The following is a 13,915-nucleotide window of genomic DNA, read 5'->3' as shown; positions in this document are numbered from 1 at the left end:
CACTGCTGCTCAGAAAAAGTAATATCTGAAAAGAGTATCCCGAAAAAAAAAGAAATATTAACTCTTAATATATTGAGAACTTGCCAGACCTTTGTAATGTTACCAAACAAGTTTGTCCTACTCTTTTCAAAAAGTATGTGGGGTTCGTAATATTTCACACAAGTGCTGTGGGACACTCAGTCACAGGTTATGCAGTTTATATCAGTTTTTATCCAAAAACACTTGAAAGTCAAACCATTTGCAGATGAGATCACAAAGGCAACACTATTTGAAGTCATTTAAATGTTATGATTGGCTCCCTGGGGATTAATTAGTGGATGTATATAAAAGGATATTATTCATAGTGCTTAACACTCCGATCGAATCCTGGTCAGAAACGTTTCGCTGTTAATTTCTTCGCCGTCTTCATCGCACTGTATTAGCTATGGCTGAACAAGACCCAATTAATCCGGAACCGGCGGTTGTTGCTGCTCTCGTTGGAAATTTGGAAAACGAGCGGGCTGGACAAGTTCCTCCACCTGATAATCCTGTCGAAGCTCCTCAAAACCCTGAGGTAAATTTAATTTGGTTTTTGGGTGCGACCCGACCACGTTGCTCGACTGCATAGTTTTTGTTAGTTGCTCTTAAGTTATAATTTTCGTTAATATCCTGCTTAGTAGTATTATAGGGGAATACGAGCCACTTTTGAATGGAGCGTTCTGATTGGTCGAGACGAAATTTTAATGAGATGCATCGGCTTCTGATTGGTGGAAATTTTTAGGTCCGCCATTATCACGTGCACACGTGAACAGGATTGGTTAAGACGGTGGGGTCAAAGTCCATGTGACGTCATAACCGGGGGAGTGAAATAGAAAGTATGTTTGGAATGTGGACCGAGATCCGGGGGAACATGAAGGAGACCAGAGGTGATTTTTTTTTTTCTCGAATCAAAACGGTTTAATGATAACAAACTTATTTTTACAAGCGGGAACGTGTGAGGAGACCTGGTGTCTACTCGTCCCTAAGAAGCTAAATGGTGTAGGAATCCAGAACCTACTACCCTACTAAAAAGTTTAAAAAAGCTACACAACATAGAATCATAATGGATGGCTCGTCCATAGCGTGACTCCGAGCTAACGGATGGAGATAAAGGAGTCGAAACATAAAAACATAACAACGGTCCCAATAGGAAGGACGACGAAAAGGAACGGGTGTTGTGTCTATTTGACAAATGCGGTCACCATGTTTTGCAAATATGTCAGATGCTGTTGTTAACTTGCGAACAAGTTTCTTCTGACGCTGTCTCTGTCTGGGTTCTGGGGGGGCTGGGGAAAGTATCTGTTCCCCACCACGATCAGACTGGTCCGGCAGTGAGGACATTTCCAATCCTTTCTTTGCTGTTGGTTCATGTAGCCGTATTGGCTCGCCAGGAACGCATAGAGGCACCGGTCGTGCATTCGTTGTTTGCAGCAGAACATGCGCATGGGTGTGGACCGGTGTCTCAGTTTGCGCAGGGCACCCAGGTGTCGACAAATGGTGGTGAACGTCAGATGCTCCAGCTTGTGGGGTTCGGTCAGATGGTATTCGAAGCAGATGACGCACTTGTTGTCCTCTTCGAACTGTTTCTGGTTGGCTGCTGCTTCTCGTTCGCGTTGCTCGGCTTTCTTCCGCTCGAGCTGGATCTTCTTCCTCAGCAGTTCCTCGCGGTGTTCTAGATAGAACGCATGGAGTCGAGCGAGTCGTTCTCTGGCCCTTCTGGCTTGCGAGCGCGTGACGGGTGGCATATTGTTGAAGCATCACAAACAGAATGAAGGTGTTTCGGATCGCACGCTCTTATAAGAGACCCTCATAGGTCATGTGATAGGTCAGGTGACTTAGAGAGGGGGGATGGGGGGGTACCCCTCCAGAAAAGGTCTCTTCTTGAAAACGAGGTCCAGAGAGGTCTATAAGAACCGAGGCGTTGGAAGGATCATCATTCTTGTTCTTTGAAAAGTCTATGGGAGGTTGTTTATCCATCGCAGAAGTAACGAGAGATATGCGACGAGCACAGAGGCAAGAAAGAAATGGTCGATTGATGGTCAGTGTGATGAATGTGGTCATCGGTCGGGGTCACGGAAGCAACGACAACAACAACAACGTTGTTCCGACAATGGGTTTTACGGGTCCTATATTCAACATCTCGACTCGGCAGAAAGATAAAGACAAGGAGGTGGACGATGTGGAAATGAAAGCAGCGATCCGTTGGGGTGGGAAGGCCAAACCTGCAGGACAATTCCTCGACGCCGATGATACCTCTGAGTTCCCCTGTGTCATCTGTGGCGAGGAGGACTTTGGACTCAAAGATGATGATAACAATGTGAAGGCGTTTGTGGAGAAGGTCAATAAACAAGTACCTGGAGGCATCGAAGGCGCCAAGATCAAACCAGATCTTTTGGTGGAGATGGGATGCTGCCACCAAACCTTGCACGTGGGTTGCTTGTTCACGTGGTGGCTGACCCGAAGCCATTGGACCTGCCCTCATTGTCGGGAGGTCTACCTGAATGGAAACGAGAAGGAGAACTACCCGCGGTACGACGAGCGTCAGGACATCATTGTCCAACAAGTGTATGATGCCGTGACCCGGACTATCTGGAATCTGAACACAGATCCTTCGGACGACGAGTTTGAGGACGACGACGACAGGTTTGAGTTGTCGAGTCTGTCGGATGACGATTTGACCACCCTGGAGGGACTGTTGGGACGTTGACATTTGTTTATTTTTTAGTGAGGTGGAACATTTGATGGAGAGGGAGATCGCTCATCAGAGTGAACGTTTTCTTCGTTGGTGGGAGTCTCGTTTTCCACACCGTCCAGTCACGGAATGGTTGCGTGCCAGAAAAGAGACTCAATTGTATTATTATCGAAAGTACCTTGGTGATCGTTCGTTTACTCGTGTAAGTTAAGTTAAGTTAAGAGGACACTCAATGTGAATTAAAAAAACATGTTTTATTTTTCATTGGCGGTTACATTTGTGTTCTTTAAGAAAATAGTTCAACTTGGGTGGAGGGAACGTCTTCCAATGGGCAGGGCGTAACGGGGTCCTGGGTGTCTGACTGGCTAGCATTCTTTGCGTGCGTTCGTGATTGATGTAACGCGTGTCGTAAGACAAGAGTCGCTGAGACCGCATCCATTGGACGAAATGGTAGCATTCGACTTGAGGGCAATGCAATTGTAAGGGATGCTGATGTTGTCCGCACGACCCGACGGAGAGACGGGGTAGATCGTCGAATTTGGGACATCCCCATCGTTCCAAGTCTAGATGAGGAATCTGCCAGGTATCGAGCCATTGACCTTCCATACCTCCTTTGTGAGCCACGAGGGTCCGTTGTGGGGTCTTGAATTGTTGGTAGAGACAGAGACAGAGTTGATAGCTTTGTCTGGGATAGTAGGGAAGACCATGGACGTACTTGGAAACGTAATGAGCGGTACGTTGATCTTTGGCAGAGAGATGGGGCCATTCCACACAAGGTTTGTAGTGGATGGATCCATAATGGGTTCCAGTATGGTCGCAGTATCCCAGTTCTCTAGGTAAGATTTGTCGCCCACTACAGAAATATTCCAAATCCAGGACGAAGCACACCTCATCAAAGGGGTGTGTCGTCTTCGTCGTCTTCGGAGGAGGAGGAGGAGGATTCGGCGGAGGACCAGTAGGATTTGGTGCGCCACCCTCGTTTGGACCACCAATGGTTACGCACGTCTGGGTCGGGGTCGTCAGCATCGTCGAAGATGTATTTGCACTCTGAGCACACATTAGCATCCGGTTTCCAAGTCTTCAAGGCTGACAAGGGGAGTCGGTTCTTTTCGTACTGACAACACTTGCACAAGTAACGATCCAGGAGAGCGTCTATACGTTTGAGAAGTCGTAAGGTGATGGGATCGTCGTCTTCTGTTTGCGTGGCGGCTACCTGAGACATACTGTGACAAATGGAGAGAGCGGAAAGGAGCTTCGATGTTTTATGAGAGTGTCCACGTGGGAGACACGTGAAGATCAAGCACGAGAGGAACACGTGCGACGGGTTATAAAGGACGGTGTCGTGCAAGCTAGATTCTCATTGATCACCATGAGTACGTCGTGGCAATACGGAGGTGTGTCTCCCGCTAGGTATCCTAACCTGGGTAAAAAACCGTCCAAACGAGGTAAGAAGAAAGACGATGTCGTTCGTGAAGCAGCTCAACCGCCTGCCAAAATTTACAAGGAAGCGCGTGAGAAAGCGGCCACCAAACGAAAAGAGGAGATCAAGAAGAAGGATGAGGAATTGAACCAAGCGGCTCGTGAGTTGGATGCTCTGTTAGCCTCCGTGCCACCCGAGTTGCCTTCGTACGAACAGGTGATGGCCACGATGCCCCTCGAACAGAAAGATCCACCGTTCGTGGTGTCCTTGGCTGAAGGCAGGGTGCACCATGACGTGCCTTTTGATCCGGTCCTACACGGTCCTGAACCAACCTGTACGACTCCTGAACCACCACCACCACCCGTGGTGTCGCCCTCGTCGTCCCGATCCTCGCCGCCGCCTCCATTGACCGGTCCGAAGGACGTGCTGTGCCCGTTTCATGCTACCCCATTAACAGGCGGCTTGACCAAGAATGGGGCTCCGTACCTGTACTGCCGAGATTATGATGGAGTGTGTCCTTTGTTTGTGATGGGTGCCGATCGAATCCAGACTTGGATCGATGCCATCGAGGCGCAGCTGCATGAGGATGTCCGACGAGGACCCTGGCATTGCTACCATCAAGAGAAGGCGCGTTTGTCGCGGACGGTGAAACCAGACTCGCCCAACAAGGATCGTTTCTTTTTGGCTTGTCGGCAAGAGGAATCGTGTAAGTTTTTCCAGTGGGTAGATCTGGCCTGGGGCAAGACGATTCTCAAGAGACGTGCCGAGGGTTACGATCACGACACCGTCAAGCGCATCTCTGCAGAAGAACAGGAGAAGTGGCAGAAGTATCAGTTGGACCTAGAGAGGAAGAAGATGTTCGGACCGTTGCCGATGGATGATCATGCGTACCTCAAGAAGAGACTGGAGAAACGGGAGGAAGAATGGTGCCGACGATTGGAACGGATCCGTCCCATCACACCAGGATTGCTGAAATCTTGTTTTTTTGATTTGAATTTTGATCAGATTCGTATCGATTCCGGAGTGTATAAAAGTCAGCAAATGTGAAAATGTTTGAATAAAAGTACATGTGATGATGATGATGTCGTGTGCTCAATTGGGGCGTCGGGTGGTGAGGGTGGGTCTCGAACAAATCGTACGTCTGCCTTATCGCGAGTACGGACGACGTCTCCGTTGGTCGATCTTGACCTGGATATGTCGAGAACTGATGACCTGTCTCGAAGGAGACGATCAATGGGACGGATTGCCCACCCAAGAACCCGTGGATGCCATAGCCACGTTCGCCGCTCTGAAACGCAAGGCCGACTATAAATGGCCTCATTTTGTCGTGTATCTGACCTGGTTGACGCGAACTCTGGGACCCGAGAGAGCGTACGCTACGTGGCAGACGTTGGAACAACGGTACTTGAAAGATCTACCTAGTCTGTTGGAGTTGACCGTCCGACTCCTTCTCACCAAGACATGCCGAAGCGGAAGAACCGCCGCCGTGCTTCCGGCGTCACCGCCTACACGGACCCCGGCACGCCCGGCGCTTTAGGCGGCGTGGCCCGCTATGCCAAGGCCCAAGGGTTGTCCTTGAAAGAAGCCCGAGACGAATTGCAAGGGGAATTGGCTTATACGTTACATCGTCCGGTCCGTCGACGTTTTCAGACGTCCCCCGTGTTGGTGTTCCACAAAGACGATCAATGGCAAGCCGATCTGGTGGAGATGCAACCTCTCAAGAAATGGAATGGAGGAAATCGATACCTCTTAACGGTCATCGACGTGCTGTCCAAGTACGCCTGGACCGTTCCCGTCAAGAACAAGACCGGGGTGGCCGTGACAGAAGCGTTTGAGAAGATTCTGCGACAGAGTGGACGGAAACCGTTGCGTTTACAGACGGATGCCGGGAAAGAATTTTACAATGCCCCGTTCAGAACCATGTTGGAACAAGAAGGCATTCACCATTTTTCGACGCATGGGGATGCCAAAGCTTCCATCGTCGAACGTTTTAATCGTACGTTAAAACAACGCATGTATCGTTATTTCACGGCGCGTAATACGCGAGTGTATGTCAAGGTGTTGCCCCAACTCCTCGACGGGTACAATGGAAGTCGGCATCGGAGTATCGGGATGGCACCGCGCGACGTGACGGAGAAGAACGAAGGTGCGGTGTGGTCCACCTTGTACGGCAAACGCCTGAAACGGCGTCCTCGTCCCAAACTCAAAGTGGGCGATCGTGTGCGACTCAGCAAGAAACATCGTCCGTTCAAGAAAGGGTATCTACCGGGCTGGACCGAAGAAGTGTTTGTCGTACAACGCGTGGTACCCGGACCCGTGGTCACGTATAAACTGAAAGAATGGGATGGCACGCCTCTCGAAGGTAGTTTCTACGAAGAAGACGTTCAGAAAGTGACCGTGCCCGACGAAGCTTTGTTCCGCGTGGAAAAGATCTTGCAACGACGTCAACGCCTCGTGAAAGTGCGTTGGTTAGGTTGGCCTGAGAAATACGATAGTTGGGTGCCTCGTTCTGCGTTACGACATGTATAAAAAGATACAAAAGATGTAATAAAGATACCATACGTGATGTCTCGTTATGTGACGTTGTCGAGTCATGTTCAAAAATCCGAATTCCCCGACAATGGTCCTTCCGAGTTCAAAATCAGGATGCCTAGTGATCATGCTTGGCAGCAGGACACGGACCGTTGGGAAGTGGGATTGAGTGGTATGTTTCTGCCTGACATTCCACCGCCACCACCGCCACCCCCTGTACACCCGAAAAGATCCTGGTTCACGAAGCGTACCATGGCGGGGGTCATCCGGAGACATGGCATGAGGAAGGATACTTGTGTACTTTTTACTATTCCACCACGACAAGGAATTCTAGTGGAGAGCTCGTGATCGCGCGGAATGCACGAGGGGTGGTCCTCTTATCGGAGATCACCCCGTCCGAGACGGGTGTGGAATTTATCAAGAAGGTCGTTCATCGAATGCAACAGAAGATCACGACCAGTCTACAAAAAGGGGAGCACCTTCACTTTGAGTTCACGGACACGAGTCAGTCCCCCCCAAAGACGAAGAGATACTATACCATGGCCACCTTGGTATGGAAGGGAGACGATTTGCTTCTGGACAATACGAGTGTGTTCATAAGTGGCATCATGTGGAAGTATTTTGGATGGGTCCTTGAACTGGCTTTACATATGGGATGGATCACCACCGACGCTGAATATGTAAACACAGCACAGTACTACAAGAAAGGACCCAATCTTCTCATGGAAGCGATCGATAAACACGCCCCGACACCGGATTACACCTTGGAACGTTTTCGTGACGGCTCCGTCTTTCCGTCCTTCCCTAACAAATTCACCTCCGAAACCGGTCCGACGGCTGTGGTCTTAGAGAGTCAGGTCGGGTCAGGTCAAATCGGTGGCCTGTATAACAATGCCCACTTCATGGTGATGGCCAAAACCTTCAATTGGCGTTTTGTCCGTCTGAACGAAGCCTTTGCCAAGTTGAAGAACACTCCCTTGGCTCCCTTGGCGAAGCAACCGGTCGAACGTCCCCTTTTCGTCTACGTCAACCTGACGGAAAGTCAATGGTTGGAAGAGTCGTACGACGAACTGCTACGTACCGTCCCCTATAAAAGTGGAGGTGTCTGGTGGGAACCACGACAGATACACTACCATCGCCTACGCGGATCTCAGATCGAGACGATCCACGTACGTGTCAAGGAAGTCGACGGGCGGTCCGTGGCCTTTCCTAAAGACAAAACAAGTACGCTCTGTCTTCATTTTCGTCGTCGTCATGAATCGCATCGTCGTGCTCAGCGATCCTTCGAGAGAGTTTCCGGATAATCGGACCAATACGTTCAAGTCGCGACTCCCTCAGGTGGTCCAGTTTGAAGGGGACTGGGAGGTCGGATTGACATCCATTTCCATACCCGATAGTGGTTTGGATCTCAGTAGTTTTCTCTCCGAGGGTGCTAGCGTGATACAACTGAGGTATCAAATCTACAACACATCGACAAAAACTCTCACGACCCGTTCGGAAGATGTGTGGCGCAATAATGTCATCGAGAATTCTCCGTTCATCGTGGATGGGGTCGGACTCATGAACGCTTTGATCAAAGAGATCGACTGGGAGATCACCGGGACTCTGCAAGGCATGGCGAATGGTGTGGTCGAGGACGCACATCGACCGACCTTTCGCTGGGAAGGAGAGATGGCCATCTTGGAAAAAAAGGATATTGGAGTCCTGGGAAGTCGTCCTCTTACCGGTAATAACGTGGAACTGAGAATCGTCAAGGATTTGGCCTTTCGCATGGGATGGTTGAAAGTCGACAACAAGGGCAAACACAGTCTGGGTCCCAATCTTCGATACAGCCTCTATGACAAAGAAACTAAGAAAGCAACGCGGGTGTCCAATACGGAATTGGTCTTGGAAGCGTTATGGATGGCCGATACGACCTGGCTTGTTCTGAGTTTCACCGTAGAGTGGCACTTTGTCAATTTGAACACGGCCTTCCAGCAGGCTCTAAGTCATACCTCCCGAAGCTTATTGGTGTACTCAGACGTGGTGAGCAGTAACGTCATGGGAGATGCCGAACATCCTTTGATACGAGAAGTCCATTATCAACGACGTGGCGGAGGGGACGTCTATTTCGAACCGACGCATATTCAATGGATGCCCATGCGTCGTCGTTACTTGGATGTCATCGAAGTCAGTGTGGCCGAGAGTGATGGACGTCTGGCTGACCTGGGAAGAGGTCATAGAACCATCGTCACCTTTCAGTTCCGGAAACGGAAATGAAAAAAACGTATAAAATGAAGACACGTCGTGGGTTATCATTTTTCTCATCATGCGTGGGGGTAGTTTGACACGGTATTATCCTCCGTACCTTCGTGGATCGGGTGCTACCGAAGAGTTGATCAAGATTGCCTCGCCCGTTTTGATGAATGCCATGCAAACGGGACTTCAAGCCGCGGCGAGTGGTCGTTCGTTCAACGATGTCGGAGGTGTGGTGGGAAACTCATTGAAACGTGGTTTGAAACGAAAAGCGGGCGCTTTGGTGAAAGCCGGTCTCAAGGCCGGTGGACGACATGCCTATAAAAAAGCCAAACGAAGTGTGGCATCCATCTTTAGACGATAATGATTCACCGACCGATGGTCGTGCATTCACGGTTGCGTCGACAACGCGCCTACCGTCGACGTCAGTCTGCCCCTACTATAAAAGGCAGGACACCCGTTCAGTACGGTGGTTGGTTGATCCCGCACCTACCGAGAGCACCACGACGACGACGACGTAGAAGAAGAAGAAGACGATGAGTCTGGAACTGTTTACCATGCCGTCGACGGACATCACGGTCGATTCGTACCGGATGATCCCGTACAGTGCGGCCATGACGGGTATCGTACCCGTCACCTTTACCGTTCCCGGTTTGGACGAATTTATCGATTTGGGACGTAGTTTTTTCGAAATCGAACTGAAATTGAATTCGGCGTCCACCAACGGTATCGTGGCCGATGCCAACAGTGCCTCGGATGCCAACAATACCAAGTTTGTGTACGTCACCAACAATCTGGCCCACGGTCTCTTCAAGCAGATCAATCTACGGTTGGGTGGCGTCTTGATGAGCGAACAGACCGACACGTACATGTACAAGGCTTTCATCGAAACCCTCTTGAATTACAGTCGAGACGAAGGCGATACGTTGTTGGCCCCTCAAGGTTGGGTGAATTACCTGAACGTGGAAGAACAGCTGGCAGCCGCGGGAGGCGACGACGACATTTCCACCACCGCCGGATGGGCACACAACAGTACGAATGCCTTGAAGACGGCTACCAAACTCTTTTACAGCAACAACAAAGCCACCATGATCATGTATCCTCATTTGGCTGCCATGCGAACGGGACGTTTGTTGGTCCCTCGCGTAGAAATGGTGATGGAACTGTTTTGCAACACGCCGGACTTTTTCCTGTTTGGGACCAAGACCAGTGGCACCGGGGTCAAAAGATACGTCACGTTGGGTGCAGGGGATATCAAAGTCACTTTTCATTTGTGTCGCGTCAACCTGAATGTCAGTGTGGGTAACGAACTGATGGCCAAGATCGATGTGAAAGGTCAAATGGCGAATTATCCTATGGTCAAAAGTCAAATCCGAACCTTCTCGTTCGATGGCAAGACCACCTTGTGGACCGAAGACCAATTGTTCACAGGCCGTCTTCCCGACCGTTTGGTCGTCGGACTGCTGGATAGCAAAGCGTTTAATGGGGATTTGGAGTATTACCCGTATGCCTTCCAAGATTTTGGGGTGAAGAGTATTCGTCAACTGGTAGGTGGGGAAGAATATCCCTATCCAACGTTGGAATTGGATGGCACCAGTACCCTGAAAGACTGGTTGGGCTATCACCGTGTCTTGGAAGTCAGCGGTTCCCTGACGAATCACCGCCCTCACCTGATTCAGCCAGGAGATTGGGGATTCGGCAAGAATTGTACCTTGTTCATGTTTAACAATGTACCCAGCGGGAATGCCGATTCACCGTATCATCGAAATCCCAAACAAAAAGGCAAGCTGCGTCTGGAAATCCGATTTAATGCTGCTCCCGACAAGAACATCACCATTCTGGTGTTTGGCGAATTCGAAGACAACTTCCAAGCCGGTGCCAACGGAGCCGTCCTGTATCAAAAGTACGAGTGAACAGAAAAAATGGAATTTGTGCCCTTGAGTGACGTGACCTTACGCGCCTTGGCCTTGGACGATCCGATCCTGAAACGCATCTTTCACGGCGTCCACCCCTCTGATGGGCTTCCGTCGCGTCCACCCCGTACGACACGGGCCGCTTACATTGTCAATACGGATCCACGAGGGGAACCGGGTCAACATTGGTTGGGACTTTGGACGGAACAGAATCGGTGCGAAGTCATGGACAGTTACGGGCTCCCGATGACGACTTACAGTGCACCTGACTTGGAACGATGGCTCGAAGACGAATGGGATGCAGTGCAATGGAACGATCGGACCCTTCAAGCTTTGAACAGTACCGCTTGCGGTCATTATGCTTTGATGTTTTTGAAAGAGAGGGTTCGGGGACGTACCATGCCCGAGTTTGTGCAAACCTTTTCTCCCCATGATTTTGTAGCCAACGATCGAAGGGTGGGTCGACAAGTACGTCGTCAAATCGTCCAAGAGATCAATACCTTACCCTGCCTTCAAAGTTGTACACCGCATGAACCGATCCTTTTACATAAACGATTTTTTCATGTCTTGTCTTGTTTTGTCTTGGTATATAAGGGTATAAAAGAAATGTGCAGCGCTAACGTCGATGAAGGATGATACGACAACCCAGTAGTACGATGATCGTCGGTCCCTCGGGGAGCGGTAAGACGCAATTGACCGAAGCCCTCTTGACGGAAGGTGATGTCTTTGAAGGAGGTCGGACCAAACCGTGTCATTACTGTTATGCCGTATGGCAACCGCGTTTCGAACGGATGAAAGGTCGTGGGATCCGATTTCACGAAGGAATCCCTGACATTTCGGATCTTCGACAATGGTTTGGAAAAAGTGGTGGCGGGATCCTGGTCTTGGACGATCTCATGGACGAAGGTGGGAACGACAAACGCGTGTTGGACCTATTCACCCGAGAATCGCATCATCGGAACATTACGGTGTTGTATTTGTGTCAAGATTTATTTCCACCCGGCAAGTATGCCAAGACCATCTCCAGGAATGCCCATTATCTCTTCGTGTTCAAGAATCCTAGAGATCAATCGGGATTTCGAGCCTTGACGTTACAAGCCTTTCCCGATCGATGGCGTGACGTGCTTCGTCTCTTCGAGAGGTGCACGCAACGCCCGTACGGGTATATAATGATGGACCTTCATCCCGCTTCAGACGATCGGTACCGACTGTTCAGTTGTGTGACACCCTCGGATGGTCCGACCCAAGTGTGGAAACGTGAATGAGTAGCCCAGGATCCCCGTTTGCCCATTGGGATCCCTCGGACTATCAACGTGTCTTGGCAGAATACCGACGACGACAAGCTCCTTCCACACCTTCCAGTCCCGGATCGCCGTTTGACCAGTTTCAATTTGAACGCAATCCCTCCGAGTATCAAAGGGAATTGCAAACGTACCGTCAACAGCAACAACGACGGAGAGCTAAAGAACGCGCGGCTCGTCGACGTCGAAGACAAGGAGGACGGGCTTTGGCTTTGAGTGAACGACTCGAGACTGCTCGACACATTCCTCTAGGAACCCGATCGTTTTCTGAACCCAGGATGACGTCTGCCCCAGCCGGTGTAGGGAGCAGGACACCGCGGACGTCCCCGGCTGGTGTGGGGAACACCATTCCCAACATGACTCCCAGAAACAGTCCGGCCGGCGTCGGAACACGAACTCCCCATAGTACGATTCAAGAGTTTTTGGAAACGTTGGATCAAGGTCGTGTGCCGACACCCGAACCCAATGTCTTGTTGGAAGAACTGGGTCTTGGTACCGGGGGATTAGAGTCCGATGGATTGTTAGCCCAACGACAACTCATGATGCGTTCTCTTTTGGACGGGAGTATCCCCGTCGCTCAGAGAACCCAGATCCAAAGAGATTACCTGATCTCCGACCAAGATTTACAAGATTTTGCCGCCAGTGGTCCTTCCAATCGTCCTACCACTGGAGGGAAACGCCCGCGCCCTACCACTGGTGGGAAACGCCCGCGTCAACGTCCTCTTCCAGCAGGTTCTCCTGCAGGTTCCCGTCGTCGAGGTAGCGGTGGCGGCGGCGGTGGTGGTGGTGGAGGTCCTCCTGGAGGCGGTGGTGGTGGTGGCGGTGGCGGTGGCGGCGGAGGCGGTGGTGGTTCTCCTGGCGGAGGAGGTTCTCCTGGAGGGAGTGGTCGTGGAGGTCGACGACGTTTGAACCAGGATGGACTTCGTCGTCAAATGGATTTGTTATCTCAAGACGCCCGTCAACGAACGGATGGACGTCGTATCCGGAACATTACCCATACCAACACCGTGACCACGGTCTACGAAGACGGCGGTACACCCACCGTCCGACGCACCTCTTCCCGACTCAGTAACCCATAAAAGGACATGCGCAACGTATACGATATTCAATCATGCCCAAAACCAGACGACGACGACGACGACGACAACAACGACGACCCCCACAACGTGGACGCGGTCTCTTGGCGGTCCTAGGCAAAGCCTTGGCTGCTGGATACACGTTAGGAAAAGACAAGAGGTATAAAAGGATGGGTGCCCTAGGAGTCACCGGCCACTATGAAGCACCCGAGTATAATTACGGTATGATGAAACGGGTTCTCAAACGAAAACCTTGGGCACGAAAAATGGTGATGGATCGAATGATGCGTGGGGATCCGCATCCTTTGAGGGGACTATGAAACAAAGAAGAAGAAGAAAACCCCCCGTCCGACGACGTCAGCGTGGCGGGGTGCTTCCTTTGGTCGTGGCGGGCGCAAGTGCTGCCCTCGGAGGCGTGACTGCTCTGGCGCGTAAGAATGCTCGGACCCGAGCACGTTCCCGTAAACGGTACGACGACATGGTGGCTCGAATACGTGCCGAAGACGCTCGTCGTGGGGACGATTCGGCCATCGTGTACACGCACATTCCTGCCTATAAACCACCGCGTTACAAAGGTATGATCTTCCTCGAGAAACTCAAACGTAAACTCAGAGGTCGACGATAACTATAAAAGGACAGTCCAACCGATCCCATGGTAACAATGGCACGTCAACGTGGTAGTGGCATTTGGTTAAACGGGAGACGTCAACGCGGACGTGGTTTACCCA

General features: G+C 50.8%; 2 protein-coding genes across 2 annotated transcripts; both read left to right on the top strand.

Moving 5' to 3' along the window:
• The first annotated feature begins 9,454 nt into the window (after positions 1-9,454).
• On the top strand, positions 9,455-10,810 carry LOC138017654 (uncharacterized protein F54H12.2-like). Its single transcript, XM_068864680.1, has one exon. The coding sequence runs from the start codon at positions 9,455-9,457 to the stop codon at positions 10,808-10,810; it is 1,356 nt and encodes a 451-aa protein (XP_068720781.1).
• A 632-nt stretch (positions 10,811-11,442) lies between these two features.
• LOC138017652 (uncharacterized) lies at positions 11,443-12,075 on the top strand. Its single transcript, XM_068864678.1, has one exon. The coding sequence runs from the start codon at positions 11,443-11,445 to the stop codon at positions 12,073-12,075; it is 633 nt and encodes a 210-aa protein (XP_068720779.1).
• Positions 12,076-13,915: the final 1,840 nt, after the last annotated feature.

Source organism: Montipora capricornis, chromosome 9 (assembly GCF_036669925.1).
Source record: "Montipora capricornis isolate CH-2021 chromosome 9, ASM3666992v2, whole genome shotgun sequence".
NCBI lineage: Eukaryota > Metazoa > Cnidaria > Anthozoa > Scleractinia > Acroporidae > Montipora > Montipora capricornis.
Note: the sequence above shows the minus strand (reverse complement) of the source record. Positions and strands in the feature narration are given on the sequence as shown.

Coding starts and splice junctions, on each gene's coding strand:
- LOC138017652 (XM_068864678.1), top strand. CDS start 11,443: ATGATACGACAACCCAGTAGTACGATGATCGTCGGTCCCTCGGGGAGC.
- LOC138017654 (XM_068864680.1), top strand. CDS start 9,455: ATGCCGTCGACGGACATCACGGTCGATTCGTACCGGATGATCCCGTAC.